At 42.0% G+C, this 17,052-nt stretch overlaps 1 protein-coding gene across 2 annotated transcripts in view; it reads right to left on the bottom strand.

Annotated features, from left to right (window-relative positions):
* Nucleotides 1-14,093, bottom strand: part of Rapgef5 (Rap guanine nucleotide exchange factor 5) — a 226,736-nt gene extending 212,643 nt beyond the window's left edge. For both annotated transcript variants that reach the window (XM_078039979.1, XM_078039980.1), the window contains exon 1: nucleotides 13,753-14,093. In XM_078039979.1, the coding sequence (XP_077896105.1) occupies nucleotides 13,753-13,977 (225 nt within the window). In that variant the 5' untranslated portion in view covers nucleotides 13,978-14,093. The remainder of the gene's footprint in view (nucleotides 1-13,752) is intronic.
* Between the last annotated feature and the right edge of the window lie 2,959 nt (nucleotides 14,094-17,052).

The following is a 17,052-nucleotide window of genomic DNA, read 5'->3' as shown; positions in this document are numbered from 1 at the left end:
CTGTTAAACAATGAGTGCAACAATAGGGTGTGCTGATTCAGAGAAGAGGCATGGGAGAACAGCCCTCCAGAAAGGCCTTCAGGGAGAACGGGACGACAGGAATGGCAAAGCCAAAAGCAACCAAACCCAGAGTGAAGAGGGGCTCACCCAAGGGAAGTGAGTAAGGAGGTGAATCGTCAAACGCCAGGATAAAGCTTCACCAGAGATTTCTCAGGACTGAACCCAGAGCAGGAGATGCTAAGATCAGAAAGGGCTTCCCTCCCAGGTAGGGGGCTAGGGACAATTTTCACTCTAGACTAGAGGTGAAAACAAGCTAGATTAGCAAGAACCATTCTTGCCCCAGGTCTGAGACAGCCCACTACCACCTTTCTCCACACAGAGCTCCTCTCCATACCCCAAGTAGGACACGGACTCTCCCACCATTCTCCTCTTCCCTGCTAACAGGTGATGCTCAAGCATGGCCACTTGAGGAAGACTTTATCTAGATAAGGCTCCACCCCGTTCCTGGCACCTCTAGCCCCTCCCCTCTATGTACCCGGTAGCTTGTCTTCTCTGGGTACCCAGCCATCCAGCTTGACTGGAGAAATGACCATAAAGAAGGGAAAATGAAGCAGCACCAAAGGATCCACATGCTTTAAGCCTGGATAACGTGATTCATTGTTATTTGTCTCAAATGTGTGAAGTCACACCGTGGACTCCCTCACACACACATCCATGCTGATACATACACATACAAAAACCCAGAAAGAGGGAGAAAAACATTCCAGAGTTGATTTTTCCTCTTAGAGAACTCTTATTTTTAAAAAAAAAACAAAAAACTGTTAACAACAGAAAATGTGTTTGTCTTCAAATGTTCCATTTGTTAAAATGAAGTATCCAGCCTTTACTATCCTAATATTACTCACAAAAGCTGGGAAGTAGTTTCAACCTGGCCTGAGATTTCAATCTAAAAGGAACTCACAGACAAATAAAATTGCTAACTGTGATCCTGCTTCATGGCAAGATTAGTATAGGAGATGATTTGGCTGAGTACCAAAATCATGAAGTATGTTTTTTATCTCACTGACACACCCATCACCAGCACCCATGGGCAAAGGATCCAAAGGTGTAATTATTCTATTCAACCGTTTGTTACCTTGTGAATACAGTTTTGGCAGGCATTTTAGAACATGCTCAATATACTGTGACAAAAATTAGCAAGATCAAAGTACCACATCAAGGTTTTAGAACTCCTGTGTACAAGCTGGCAATGCTTAGGTGCCTGAGAAAAAGGCAGGGGCAGAAAAAGAGACCATACAAAGGCACGCAGATCCCTCATGAACTGCTTCTCTGATTCTGAACACTACTCTTCCAAGGCTCTGCATAGGAATGACATAGGAATGGAGCTCAGGTCATGTCCTAACACAACCAGCTTCTGACCAGAGGTCCAGAGACCTCTCAGGACCCTCCCTGGGTCTTAGCATCACTTTCAAGGCCAGGCCCTTCCTTGCCTCTCCCCCATCTTCCACATGAACTTCAGGGATCAGGCTGCTTCCTTACCTTGACCACGCCCAATGCCCACTCCATTCCTTGGCTTCTTCACATCCCAGCTACACAGTCCACCATCACATTCTCCATCACTGCTCTTACCTGGGCTCCTGTATCGGCCAAAAGTTCTCTCAGAAAAGAGCCTATCAGAGATGTGTGGGCAAAGTTCACATACCACTGGGACATGCTACAGCACATGGGGACTTTCACAGCTTATAAAACATTTAACAGGTGGAGGCCAGAGAAACAGGGAGATGGAGCTCCACAGGAGGCTGAAGATGGCAGAAGGAACTGCCCAGTGGGAACTGCTGTTAATAGCTGCTCACTGTCACCACCCACACCCCAGTAAGGAGAAGGACCTCTCTCCTCCTGGCTCCCGCTGACTACACCCAGACCCAAGCTAGAGGACGAGGGAATCCCAGGGATCAAAGTCCACAGAGGGCAGCCTCCAAGGTGCACACTAGAACAGAGATGAGAAGAGACTGCATGGGATGGACAAAGTGATCAGGACTGTGGCCACAAGTCCTCTATGTTCCAAATGCTCATCGTGTTGGGTTTTTTAATTGTTTAAAAACAATAATTTATTGCAATCTTCTCCCTCAGAAACTGTTCAAATTTTCCAGAATCAAAAATGCTACCTTCTACTGGATGAGAAGAGTACAAATTAAACTTCCAGGTTGTCCATTTAAGGCATCTTGTCTTTCTGCTACAAAGTTTCGATACAGCACCATCCTGACAGCTGGCTGTGTGATCAGAGAGCCCTACTGAGCATCCTCTATGTAACTCTGCTTCACAGATGTTGACTGCACAGGCGAACAGGATGCAGAGGCAAACAGGAAAGCTCAGTTACTTGCCTCTGAATCCACAAGAGAAAAAAATACCTACCTTATTCCAGAGTTATGAACACAGAGAAATAAGAATGTGTGTGAAAGCACTTTGTAAATGAAAGTATTATATAAACAACAGCAGAAGGAATACCCAATGGCTGATTAGTTGAATTTGCTGAGGATTTTAAAGTTAACCTCATTTAAGATATCGAAGTAGACCAGAATAGGTCTAGGAGACATTTTTTTTTCCTTAAGGAGTTATGTGCCAAAAACCATGGGGGAATTCGAATGTTTCAACAGGTGCTGTTTCAAAATATGTGATTAACTTGAAGTAGTAGAGGAAAGAAAATACTGATGCTAACTTGAGGCTAAGAGTAACTTACTGATGACAAGAAAGAGCAGTAAGCGTCTTCTCCAAAAGGAAAGAAACTACCTGGGAAGGTCTCTGACAGCCACAATGAGGGACTGGCACCAAGTTCTCTTCTGACACTTCTCCCAGAATTCAGTTTATGACTAAATGATTTAACATTCTAAAAACAGATTTAGAGATATGTTCTTTTCATGTTTTTGATGTGATAGATTCTTGATTTACTCAGATTTCTTTGTATCTTCAAATACTCCCTCTGATAGGACATTATCTTCTTCCCCAACTAAAGTGATGTATTGAATATTGTCTAAGATGTGACCAAAGTGCTCTGCAGATTGAGTAGACATCTCAATGTAGAAAGAACACTACTCTGACAATGGTCAGAAGAGGCTTGTTGCAAAAAAATAAAAATGGATATCTTACCTCACTATTGATTTTCATGATAGAATATAAATATTCCATCTTAGAAACAAGAGACTTAGTTTGCTTGACTTACTCTGAGTCACACACCCATTAATTGACAAACTTACAGAGAAATATTCTCTCTACTGTACTACAGATAAATAGTATTTTAACGGATTGAAATAGGCATCAGACTTCTCCTGATCTCCAAAAGTTTTCATCACACATTCTCTTCTCTAATGAAAAAAATAAGAGAGAGTACAAAAGATTTCATAGTTATATATAAATCCACGGCACACTATGATGAGTAAAGCATTTGCAGTGTTTGCTCACTGTAGTCAACATGTGGAGAGGTAGAGCAAGCAGAAGAGATAAGCTGCTCACTTCCCTCAATAGCAACATAAGAGTAAAACAAATTTACAGTCAGCACCAAAGGCACAAGTGTTGGGCAATCACAAGTATTTGCATGTTCGGCCCATAACAGCTACAGGCAAATGATTTGACAAGGTCAAATTCAACCAGAGAAAACAACCAATGGGGCTGCAATGTAAGTTGCTAGACCAGTTAGGGGGAAAAAAATACAGGAAGATAACTAGCTACAATGCAAAAACCCTGGTTTTCAGGACTCCTCAACTTTAGTCAAGACTTGTTTTGCCTAATGAGGAATCCTGAATTATGTTTTTCTCTACAGACAACACAAATGGTGCAACATGAAAAGGAAAGCATTTTACAAGCAGGAAAGTCTCATGAACAAAGCAGATAAAATACAAAAAGGATTAACTGAGTCACAGAAGGGAAGATCTGCCTACTCACCCCACACAAATTATGGTGACTCAAAGGCAAGTCTAAATGTATTGTCCATTTTGTGAGATTTATTGGGAAGTCGAAGTTAAATTTTACTTTAAAACACACACACACACACACACACACACACAACCTGTGAAGAAACCAATAATAAATCACACACACACACTTTAACCTCACAATTTGAGTTTGGTTTCTTCCACCTTCAACATTACTCTACAGCTCTTCTGCCTTTTATAGTAAACATTTAAATTTAATCTCTCCTGACATTGAAATCATTACCTAAGCAATATCAATGTTCATATAAATTGTTAATAGAGTCTTAATTTGCATTTTTCATACTTCCACAAATTAATAGGGATTTGTTTGAATGCATCACTTAAAACTTTGATATTTCTATAAATTACACAGCTAAATTTTAACAAATGAAAACATGGCTTACTATACTTCTTTTATTCTAAGGCACCAATAATTTTAAGATATACCTTCAATTTAATAATAGCTTTACAGGGGAGAATAGTACTTCTTTAAATGAACACATCCACTCTAAGATGCAGCCCAATTTCCAAAGTGTTAAAATGAAGGAAAAAAAGGGAATATAATCAAGAAAATACATTAATTATTTAGAGAGGGGATACAAAAGACTGTAGATAGATTAAAGCTAGACTTCCTGGGTTCATATTTTAGATCCTCTGCTTCCTTGGTGATCTTAGGTAACTTACTTAGCCTCTCTGTGCAATGAGACAATCTGTCACATGAGGCTGTGTTACTAGGATGGAGTTACTATTCTTAAGGTATTCTGAATGACCCAACAGGATAAATGTTATATAAGGACTTATTAAACAACAATAACTATCATCATCATCACTACCAACTACCAGGACTTACTGAAACATTTGCCACATTCAGAGGTGAACATTTTCCAACCCAACAAACTGATAAAATATTTTAATTCAATAAAATATTTATGACTGAATTACTTCTTGTGTCAAAATATTATAGTAAGTTTAGACAAACGGTAAAATAATTATATAACCATAGTCTTGCTCTTTAGAAGGCAGGAGAGGGAAGATTTTTAAACTAGGGTGTCTGTGTGGTCCAGGCTTTAGAACACCCATGAGCCACCTGAAATGAGAAGCAAAATTATGTTTGCGTGTGTGTTTCTGCAGTGCCAACTCCTGACTCCTAAAAATGCCTAGAATAAAAAAAATAGGTCCATTCACCTCAGATAATCATACCACATTAAAAGGTAAATAAACCAAAGTCTAAACTCATTAAAAATATTAGAATATTCTAAATTATTTCATTTAATTGTAAATGAGCTCAGTGACTTTGACAGGTACACAAACTCTGACTTCCTCTTTTTCTTTTTTCCTTTGAGACAAGTTCTCACTCTGTTGTTTTTCTCCAACTCCTGAGCTGAAGAGATCCTCCTGCCTCAGCCTTTCTGGTAGCTGGAAGTATAAGCACAGACCACTGCACCCAGCTTCAATTTTCTTAAATGTCAAGCATGTTACCATCAGAAACATAAATCCTGGGTCACAAGAAACTCATTCTTCTTCTTCCTCTGGTTTTTCATATAGGCCAGAAAAGCAGCTTGCTTGCTTTATAACTCTCTAAGTAGATAATATAATATGGAGCTGAAAATAAGTGGCCCTGTGATGAGTTGTCCCTCAACCTTCAAGCCTCTTGCAGGTTGGCTAGTATGGCTGGGAGATGACTGACAGCTGCCCAGCTCAAACAGCTGCCAATACCTGTGGGAAATTAGTGCTGGTCCTAGAAGCTACCACTGCAGACACTGGAAAGAAAATGAATCATGTTTTACACTGAGACTTGAAAATGTTCTGTGCATCCATCGTTTCAATATACTACATGTTACTATGATGTCGGAGCCTTAGTGTGGTACTGGGGAAAGGCCATGGTTTATGGAGTCAGGCCATCCTGGGCTCCCTTCCCACTCTTTCCTGGGTGGCCACAGCAGTGTTCTCAACCTCTCCATAGCATAATTCCCTCATAAGTGAAAATGATTCCTCCTTTTAGGAGATTATGGAGGTTTGAATCTGATAAAGACCTGCCACAATAGTACCTATGGACTTTCTCCTCTCCACACCCATTTATGAATGATTGAATATAGCAATATGGGCCACAAAAAGTTAAACTGGTAAGTTGAATTATTTTGAGTTCACATAAAATCTCACAACTTCTTACAAACTACTTCCAAAACACATATCATCACTGGAATTACCAGTATTCCTAACCAGGGTTGTTATGCAATATTGAGTCAGGAATTTGAAAAAAAAATCACAAGTACTCCAAGTCATCACCAGTGACTTAGCTCCCACCTTTCCATCTATTTTTAGCTACCCAAGTTATGAATTACTGCCAAGCCAATTTAAAAGACAGTACAAGTCTGAAACTCAGCCTATTTTGTTAGACAACACCTAAAATATGCAGTATGTATTAGAAAATCACTTTTTTAAAAAAATGGAATTTGACATTGCATACAAAAGTAAAAAGCAAACTATGCCTAGATTTCCATAAATATGCTTATTTCCTAGAATAAGCATCTGGACAGGGAAGGAAAAATTGAAGCTCCAATGTACCTAACACATTGTCTCTATTCTTGGAAAAGCTGGCCTGAGGTGTATCTCATTATAGAGGAAGAACCAGAGGCTCCTGGAGTTCAGGGAATAACTTTTGCAAGACAGAGCGGTGGCAATGGGCGTCCAACCCAGTCTCCCAGTTATACCATGCTCTTTTCCTCCCATCTAATCTTGTACCCAAAGTCTGTTGGGGTTGGGGGATAGGGAAAACATTTTTAAAAATGAAGTATTAACTTGTCACTGAATTCCTTTGCTAGAATTCAATGAAAGTAAAAGAGAATAAATAAATCTACAGTTTGCTTTCCTTCTTCCCAAATACTTAGAGGTGATATCTATAGAGTTTTACAGCCAGCCTTCTATATCTTGCATCTGCAAATTCAACCAACCACCAATCAAAAATATTTGGAGGGAAAAAAAAAAAACATGTATAGACTCAATACAGTAAAACAACCATTCACCTAGCCTCAACACTGCATTAGTTGTCATAAGTAATATAAAGAAGATTTAAAGTACATGGGATATATGTAGGTTATATGCAAATAGAATACCATTTTATATAAGGGACTTGAGCATCTGTGAAGATGGGATCCATAGGAAGTCCTAGAACAAATCCTCCTCAGAAACAGAGGAATGACCATACCTTCTCTGTAGCTGTGGTTAACACCTTTATGGCACCCAGGTTCAAACTGGTAGTTGGTCAGCTATCAGAGGTGGCAATGCCAACGTTTCTAAGTTCATCAAGTGTTTCTTGTATCTGATCTGACTACCTTCCCTGGCAGATGCAGGTATCCTTTAATGACACTTATCTTCTCACAGGCTACTATGAGCAGATAAGAAATAGGTAAGCTGGGCCAATTCACAAGGTTTTTGGATTGACCTTGATCAAGGTGAACTTGGGTGATTTTTGCTGATATGCCAAACACTATTTTTAATTTTGGTAAATATTAGTGTTATGGTGTGGATATAAAGTTTCCCTCAGAGACTCTTATGTTGAATGCTTGGTCCTTAATACAGCTGTGTTCAGAGGTGGAAATCTAGAAAAATGATTGGGTCGTGAGAGCTCTGATCTCATTGGCCACTGGTAAGTGAATGGACTACTGGGAGGTGGTGGAGGCTGTGGGAAGTGGGACCTGTTTGAAGGGAGTGGGGTCCCTGAGGGCATGCCCCTCGGGGCTCTATCTTATCCTGCAGCACCAACCTCTCAGCTTCCCAGGTTGCCGCAGTCTGGCTGGGCACAAATCACAGAGCCGCCACAAAGCACTTTTATGTTCAAACAGGAAACTTTATTGCCTGAACTCCAACAGCACTCCATGCACACTCCCCAGGAAGTCTCCCGAACGCCACCCACGTGGCCCCCAGGAACACCACACACCCACCGGACTCCCTCCACTGGGCTTCGCAGGCATTCACTCTGGAAAACTCTGGAGAACTCAACAGGAACTCCAAAGTAGCAGGTGCCTGAGACAGCAAGAGCCGCCCACCCTATTACTGGTGTAAAGGTCTAATATACAATTGAATCAATCCAGTATCATCTTAATGGCTCGCCTCTCAACCATTACTTCTGGCAAAATGTAAGGGGCCATTCTGACTGGGCTGTGATCTTAACACCAGGTGTCAGGAACTGAACAGCTTTCTTCTGCAATACTCTTTTGCTATGATGTTCTGCCTCACCTCAGATGCAAAGCAATGAACCAGCTAAACATGGTCTGAAACCTCTGGAACCGTGAGCCAGAATAAATCTTTGCTCCTTTAAGTCGTTTCTCTCAGGTATTTGTCACAGTGAGGAAAAGCTGACAAACACCATTTGTTACCATTCACCTCTAATCACAATGTTTGTCCCCATTCCTCTTGCCCCACACCCAACAGGAGAGCCACAGCCTCTCTGTGGTCCAATGAATGAAAGTTAAAGTCTGGCATCAGGAGCATTCAGTGACCATCTTCACAGTGGTTAGGCAATATTAACAGGTGCTATAAGGCTGTGGTCGTTTAAAGTAAATAAAACCTTTGCCCTTGGAGCATTTGAGGAAAACTAGACAGTCAATTCAGAGCATGGATTGGACTCTGTGGAACAAGGCTTCCTGGAATCAAACCTCCCTCCTCCCACCCACACACTCTGTGATCTTTGGCAAGTTATATCTGTGTTTCAGTTTCCACGTCTGTAGAATGCAAATATCAGTATCTAACTCATAAGCTTGTAAGAGTTAAATGAAGTTTGTATCAGAATGTGCATGGCACATAATTAAGTGCTATGATGTGTTACCAATAGACTTCAATTTACATACAAAGAATGAACGAGATGCTTTGCCTGAAAGAGATGTGTTTAAAATGAGTATAAATTGAGCGTACTGGTATAACAACAGGCAGTACATATTTCTCAATCAGCAAAGTCAAGTATCTGGAAGAGGAGGGTATTGAGTCTCACCCATAGCACTCCAGCTGGACAGAAGGAAGGGTCACTTTGTTCCTCTTTGAGAGGAATCACAAGGGAAAATGACCTTACTTGACATAAGAGAGTCTCATTCAGAGAGCTGCCAGCTCTTCTGCCCAGTTTCTCCAAGTTGAAAAGCACCTGCTATGGGGCCACTGCCTAGTGAAGGTTGGTTAAGGGGTAGAAGACAGCCACCCTTTCTGAGGTCTAATCCAAAAGCTGACGATCACCCAGAGGACTGTGATGAAGTCAATTTGGCACAACTGTGAATCACTCTGGCTGCTGTAAATGAAACAGATTTCAAGATGATGAAGACACTGGTAGAGTCTGCCGAAAACATCATAGCAGCAAAGACCAAAATAAGTCAGGCCAGTATTTTGGCAGTATATATAGAAAGAGAAAATGGTTGTTAACAGCTATTTTATTGGGGGAAGGAGGGGGACACCAGTCTTGGAATTGCCTGGATAGAAGGATTAAAAGAAAAATGAATGAATTAAGGTAAAGGCTTAAGACCAAGAGAGACAGAAATTAGGAACAATGAACCCTTTTCAGTTAAAAAACTATTCATGCTCCTTGGAAAAATGGCTGACTTCGGGTCTGGAGCAGGAAATATACAAGATAAGCCTAGAATATCTCCTGCCAGATAGTTCTAGAAGCCTACTGAGGCTTCATGTAAAAGTATATAGGACACAAGGACCAACAGAGTGCCAAAAAGAACATTTACCACAATGGACTGAAACCAATATATTAAGATCCACAAATTCTTAAAGATATTAGAAAAGCTAACTAGTTATCACTGGAAGTTGTTAGGGCCACAAATGATTACTCTGCAAATTCATAAAGGGAAAAAGAATCTTTCCCCTGTCTTTCCTGAATAATCTGAATTTCAAGAGATCCAAATACTTTATGAGGAAAAGTTCTTTATATACAAAATTCCAATAATAAATGCCAAGGTAGAATGGATTTAGAATCTCACCATTTTGTGCCCCATAACGATATGGATGTTCCATAACCATCTGTTGAGGCTAAAATCTTAGGTAAAGGGTAGAAATATAAGGAAACACTACTTGGACTCACTGATCAATCTTTTTTTTTTTTTAAATCTTCGGCCCCCACTACTGGAGATTGAACCTAGGGGCACTCTGCCACTGAGCTACATCCCCAAGTCCTTCCTATCTACCTATCTATCTATCTAGACAAGGTCTCACTAAATTGCTCAGGTTATCCTTAAACCTGCAATGCTCCTGCCTCAGCCTCCTGAGTCATGAGCACTGCCTTCCCTGGCCCACTAATCAATCTTAATTTCTCAAAAAGAGAGTCATCCAGACATTATGTGTCTCACAATGTGATGCAACAGATTTTACACAGCAACACCCATGAAGGATACTTACTTGTCTTTGAGACTAAGTTCTGATCAACAACCACATTATAGGAAATGTGAAGAACAGAAGAACAAGTTAAATGACACCACAAGTAAACCATCACCTGAGGGAGTGGGACATCACACTAGACAAACCAACCACTCACTCCTGCAAATCAATGACCTGAAAAAAGAAGGGTGGGGACTATAATAATAGAGCTTAAAAGCCTAACCACAAATGCAACATGAGGACCTCAATGAATTCCTGATGCCAACAATTAATAGTAGAAAAAAACATATTTGAGAAAATTTGAATATGGGAATTATACTAAGGAATTGTTAAAATTCTTAGGTATGAAAAAGGAACAGAAGTTTTTGTTGTTGTTTCACTTTTAAAATATCCTTACTGAAGATGTAAACTGAAAGATTTGTGAGATGACACTATGTGTTTATGATTTTGCTTTCAAATATACCAGCTCTCACAAAAAAAAAAAAGTAGGGAAGGGAGAAATAAATGAAACATGACTGGTAAATGCTAATAACTGTTGAAACTTGAGGATTTATTATGCCCTTCTCTTATATATTCCATTATATAAATTTTTTAAATGATTAACTGGAGATGTAGCTCTGTGACAGAGCATTTGCCAAGCATGTGTGAAGCCCTGGGTTCAATCCAATTACTCAAAAAAGAAACAAACAACAAAAAAAAAGATTAAAGGTTTTAGTGGGAATTCAAGCTTACTTGCCACTGAGGCTTAAGGGGTGACCTCAATAGGGACCTCCACAAAGCAAAACTTAGTCTTTGGCTCCCTTATCCTAAAGAGATGCAGTGTCTTAACCAATAGGACTGTGAATTCAATAATATTGGAAGTGACTGACCCGAGGAACCAAGCAACTATGCTATATCAACCAAATGACAGCACACTTTGTCCCAGTTAAGAGACAGCCTACAATGCACCAGGGTGGCGCAACACAACCTACAAGAACTGAGTTGATGTCAGAATGTCCAAATTTGTGGAAGCCCAAGGCAGCACGGACAAAAGTCAAACATATTTCAAATTCAGATCTTGATCAATACAAGAGTTAAAAACTTTACTTATGTAATTCACAGAGTTCCTCCTTTACCAGTTGTAAAAATGTTCTGTTAACTGGCCCTTGAATTCACTCAGCTGCACTGAAACAAATCTCCAGCCAACCAGTCTAGAACATATCTTATCTGTTTTTCTCTTTCTTTCAAACCCCTTCTGAAAGTTTGTATCTCCATTTGTGTCTCCCAAAAAATTCTTATGTTGAAGCCCAAATCCCCAATTTGTTGGTATTTGGAGATGGGAACTTTGGACGTATCTAAGATTAAATTAAATTGTGAGGGTGAGGCCCTTATGATAGGGTTAGTGGCCTTGTAAGAGGAGAAAAAGAGAGCTGTCTCTCCCTCTGAGTAATCAAAGAAAGGACATAGAAGCATATAACAAGAAAGTGGCCATCTGCAAGCCAGGAAGAGATCCCTTGCCAGAACCTGAATCAGCCTGCACACTGATGTTGAAGTCTTCAACTTCCAGCCTCCAGAGCTGTTAGAAAATAAATTTCTGTTGGTTAGGCCACCCAGCCCATGGTATTTTGTTATGGCAACCCAAATTGGCTAACACAGGTACACATTTCACTTGTTTTTCTATTTCTTTCAAACTCTTTCCTCTTTCTGATGGCAAAGGTTCCAACATCACAACCATAGTTCAAAGCAAAAAGAGTGAAAAATTGTTGAAAATTATGGGTTTCCAATAATAGAAAATATGACAATCTTCCCCCAATTAAGAAAAAAAATATAGCCATTCACTTAAGCCCCTCAAAAGAACTAACATAGTACTAAAATTAAAGAAGGGTTAATAAAGTATATATTATTCAAAGTAATTAAGAAAATAAGAGTAGATATGTATATTGGCAAGACACATATCATCCCAGGCAGTGAGAAACGGAAGTCTCTATGTAGATGCATGCTACAGATCTATTTATACAGAAACTCTCAGCAATTCTTATTGCAGATTGCCTGGCTGCCCTCATGTCTTCAGAATTCTGTGCCATGAAAAAGTAACTGTCAAGGATAATAGGAACACAATTTGACCTACTTTTCCCTAGATTCTTGCAAAGTCTATAACTCTGGTTCTTGTGTTTATTTAGCTACCAGGTCTTGGGAACACATTTCCTTGCTTTCTTTGCAGGCAATCCTGTATGCCAAATGTTAAGGTCATTGATGGACAGTTCCAAAAATTAAGAATGTCCCATTACACACAGATAATCCTCAGAACATCATCCTTCTGAAAAGACACCTAGGAAAGGAGGAACTGTGGCCTCCAGAGGTTGGAAGACCTTCACCACTTCTGACTCTTCCCCACCCAAAGAAATCCACACCAACACAAATACCCTCCAACCCTCAAGTTTCACAAACCCAAGATGCAAGAGCTAAAAGTATTCCACTAAGATCTTTTAAAGTGGACAACCAAGACTTCATGTTTTAAGTTACAGTCCCAAATCATGTACACTGTTGCAACTTCTCAGTGAAGACTACTTAATAATGAGGAATTCCTACAAACTGAGTAGGACCCACCAAAGGTGCTCCCCTGGTGAGAAGAGAAGTCTGAGTAAGTCTGTTCAGTGTCCAGAAACCCTGCTGGGGCCTCCTGAGTGGCTTAAAGATCCTGAAGGATAATCGGTAAAGCTTTCTCACTTCTCCAGTACCAAACATGTCTGACCTGCTCAGGTCATTAGATGCACTTAGTACTCAATGAGGGGCACTCCTTGACAGGTAATCATATTTGAACACACCATCAGGAAGTCAATATTTAAGATTCCTGGGGGCGTGCACCCTCCTCTTCAAGGGGATGTCCGGAGTACTAAGTGCTGGAGAGGCTGGAAACCAAGAACTAGATGATCACCCAGAAACTTTCAACTCCTGAATCTCTCTCTCTCTCTGCAGTGGGGTGGGGGTAGTCGGGGGCTCAGGGGTGTGCGGCCAGAGCCCGTCCTTATGCCCAAAGCTTGCAATGGGACGTCCAAACACATCGAATGCGTCCTGCGAACTGGGATCCCATTCGTAGGGACTGAGGCTTACTGTCGGATAGGGCTGGCTGACTGCTAGACACCGGACACCTGCAGCTTTCCCTTTGAGAAGAGATGAACAGTCCTTTCAGCGATGCCCGGGTTAAGCAACCTAAATTCAGATGCCCTTTGGTTAAGTCAAGTGCATCTGGGGGTGGGGAAGCTGTCGCTCACCGAGGGGAACCCCAAACCCACCGTCCCGGGCTCCTCTTCAGCGCAGTCCGGCAGAAGGGAGCCCCTTCCGGCCGCCTCCCTAACTTCCAGACGCCCCCTATAATCGCCCGGAGGGTGGGCGCGGGCTCCACGTGCGCTCCGCGGGTGCCCCATCTCTGGCCGGGACCACTCACCCGGCCCCCGGCGGCGCTCCGCTTTCTCCGCAGCGTGAGCCCGCTCCGCAGCAGTGCAGGCAGGTCCTTCAGCCGCGGCCGCAGCGACGCCGGCGGCTGCTCGCGCTCCGGCTCGCGGGCGCTGGGACTGCGGCGCAGAGCGCTGTCCGCCGCCGCCACCGCCGCGGCCAGGGCCGGGCTCTCGCACGGCGGCTGCATCTTGACTGAGCCCACCGCCATCCTCATGCCCAGACCGCAGCCGCGGCCCCGGCAGCTTCTCTCCACCGAGCTCGCCTCCGCGCGCCTTCGCCAAGCAGCGAGAGGGCGCGACTGCGGCTCGGGCGCGGGGCGCGCTGCCAGCCGCTGCCCATTGGCGCGCGCCGCGGCCCCCGCGAGGCTCAGCCCCGTGCACCTCCCCTTCCGGCCCAGGTGCGCCCCGCCCCGCCCCGCCCTCTCCCGCTGCTCACCTACGTCTGAAGCCCTAGCCCCTCAGACACTCCCACCCCGGACTCAAACGGAAGAGGCGCCCGGGGGAAAGCACCCTCCTACACAGGTGCTGCATTCCCAGAATCCTCCGTTAAGCCCACTCCTCTGCCGTCTTCTTCAGCTCCCCATTCCCTTCGGGCTGAAAAATTCCGGTGCACTTCCCGTTTCTCAACAGCCAGGCTTGACCTGGACTTCGACCAAGTGCTCTGAGAAGTCGTCCTCCCTCCCGCACTCATGCACAGCCTAGCCCCACATCATAATCCTTATTTCTAGCGATTGTTTTCACCAAAGAACTTCAAAATAGGCTCTGTATTCTTCTACAGGACAAACACCGTGACACAGAATTGCCCCACGCCGACCCCTCTGGGCATACTCATCATTAAAAGATGAGGGGAGAAAACTTCTGTTGGTTATGATAGGTGTACAGCAAAGTAGGTGCGAGTCTGGTGACCCGAACTTGAATCTCTGTTAACATGTTGGAACTTGATCTTCCCTGAAAGCCTGCAGCCTGTGATGAATGTGCTTGGTAAACTGCGAAGGCCAAGCGTGGTGTGAATCATTGTTTATACCATTCCAGGAGTAGGAATCCTGGAGCACCCAAAAAGAGACTATTCCAGCAGGGCCTTAACGCAGGGGCTGTGACCCTTTACATCCCAGCTCCATCTCTTCAATAAAGCCAACCAGTGGTTTTCCCTCTAATCAGTAGGACACTGGGGTCCGCGTTTTTTCCTGTACCTTGCAAGAGTTGAATAAACTTGTTCACTTTTTTTTTTTTAAACAGCAAGTAAGAATTATACGTGTGACCAGAAAAGGGTGTAGATAGCAAAACAAGATTTAGCCCCTATACTCTTGCTAATAGCATAAGGCAGGAGAAATGCTTCTAAGTTAAATCAATAAAAGGAGGGAAGTTTGAATTGTACCTTAATGCTGAGTGGGAAAGATTCAAGTAGGCAGAAAGGAGAGTAAAGGTCCTTCAAGTAAAGAGGGGAAGTGTAACCAAAACGCCAAGAATCTATTGGACATTAAGAATATGTCACGCTGTTGGGAGAGGAGGAAATATAATGAAGAACTAGGAATGGATGCCAATGACACATTGTAGAAGGCCTTAAATCCTGTCACATTAGGCTTGTGCATTTACTAGAAAGAATTCTATAATAAATTCCATTGTCTGTTATGGTTTCCTAATACCTGTCACTTATATTTATCCAAGGCTGAAATCCTACTTCATGCCAGACTGTATCTGATCTTATAGTGTTAAAACACTACAGTTCCAGTAGGTAGTCATTGCCTTGAGCCCCAGAGTGCCACCTTCCCAGTACTTCAAATATTCCCCTGATACACCTTGTCTACCAGAGTAGGACACTTCTGGTAAACATTCACTGGAAGACAACAATGTTTGTACCAAATCACCCCTAAGAATACAATTTGAATTATCCCATGAACCCACTCTGCTCCAAACAGAACATGTGTGTTCTGTCACCTGGTACATGTTCTTGGTATGCATGTAACTCCCAATGTGAGGCCATAGATGCCATAGATTCTGTGACATTGACCAAGTGTCTAAAACTTGACATCAATAAGGGCCTTTTGAAAATTTGGTTTGGGTAAAGGTGATAAATGACAAAGGCTATGTATTCTCAGTATAAAAATAGGTAGACAAGATCAAAGGGAAGAAATGGTAAACAGAAGAACTATGCCACAATTTCAAATCAAGCAGTGAACCACCCTAGCACCTCTACACATGCGGAAGCTTCTTCTGGGAATGCCACTTCTCTACAGTGCTGTCCAACAGCATTTTTACACTGATTGAAATGTTCTCTCTTTTGCAGCCATTTACCATGTGTGGCTACTGAGCACTTGAAATGTGGCCAGTGTGACTGAAGAGCTGAATTCTTAACTTTATTTAACTTTAATTATATAAATTTAGAGGAGCATATGGCTAGTGGCTATCCAATATGGTATAGCACCATTCTAGAAATCCATATTTCTTTTCCTCATTTCATTTTCTATATTCAAATGCCACCATCTCAGTGAGGCTTTCCCTGACCATGTGATTTTAAATTACAGCCCTTCCCATCCACTTCTTTGCTTATTCCTTCCCCAGTCTTCCACAAAATTTATCACCATCCAACATTCTGTTTAATTTGCTTATTTATTTTGTCTATTGTTGAAATTCCTACAACTAGAATTAAATTCCATAAGGGGATTTTCCCCCTCTTTTGTTTAGTATCTAGAACATATTAGTTGAATAATTGAATGTTTTCATATATCAGAACTTAGTTTTTCAAGTGGGGCTTAACCTGGATTCTTATATAAAATCTCCTGGTTTTGCAATATTAGAAGCTTAAAAAAATGCAAATCCTATATTTTCCCAACACCACAAAGGTCAAACAAGATTGCTGGACAGCAGTTTGCAACTTTTCCTAAATGCTAAGTTAACAGAGCTAAGTTTTTCTTAGGAGAATGAGCTTATCAGAGCTGAACTTATGGAAATATCTATGGAGAGAAAACACATTTTTTTGACTATTGGCAGTGAGGGAAAAGTGGAGAGCAGGAAGATAGCTCTGATAATGACTAAGAAGCATTGAGAACCTGGGTTAGTCATAGAAGTGAAAGCAGAAATGAAAGCTTTGCTATTAGACAGTACAAGAGAAGATTAGGAAGGATAGAAAATTACTTCAGATGGTGTTGCAGACGCTAGATTCCAAAGACAATCATTATAGCATCTTCTATCCCCCAAACTCATCGGTAATGTGATCTCAAAACTGCCCCATAAGGATATGGGGTTGATATCTTCATCCCCTTTCATCTGAGCAGGCCTTGTGAATGCTTTGG

Source organism: Ictidomys tridecemlineatus, chromosome 2, assembly GCF_052094955.1.
Source record: "Ictidomys tridecemlineatus isolate mIctTri1 chromosome 2, mIctTri1.hap1, whole genome shotgun sequence".
NCBI classification, from domain to species: Eukaryota; Metazoa; Chordata; class Mammalia; order Rodentia; family Sciuridae; genus Ictidomys; species Ictidomys tridecemlineatus.
The sequence above is the reverse complement of the archived record's forward strand: the minus strand, read 5'-3'. Positions and strand labels throughout refer to the sequence as shown.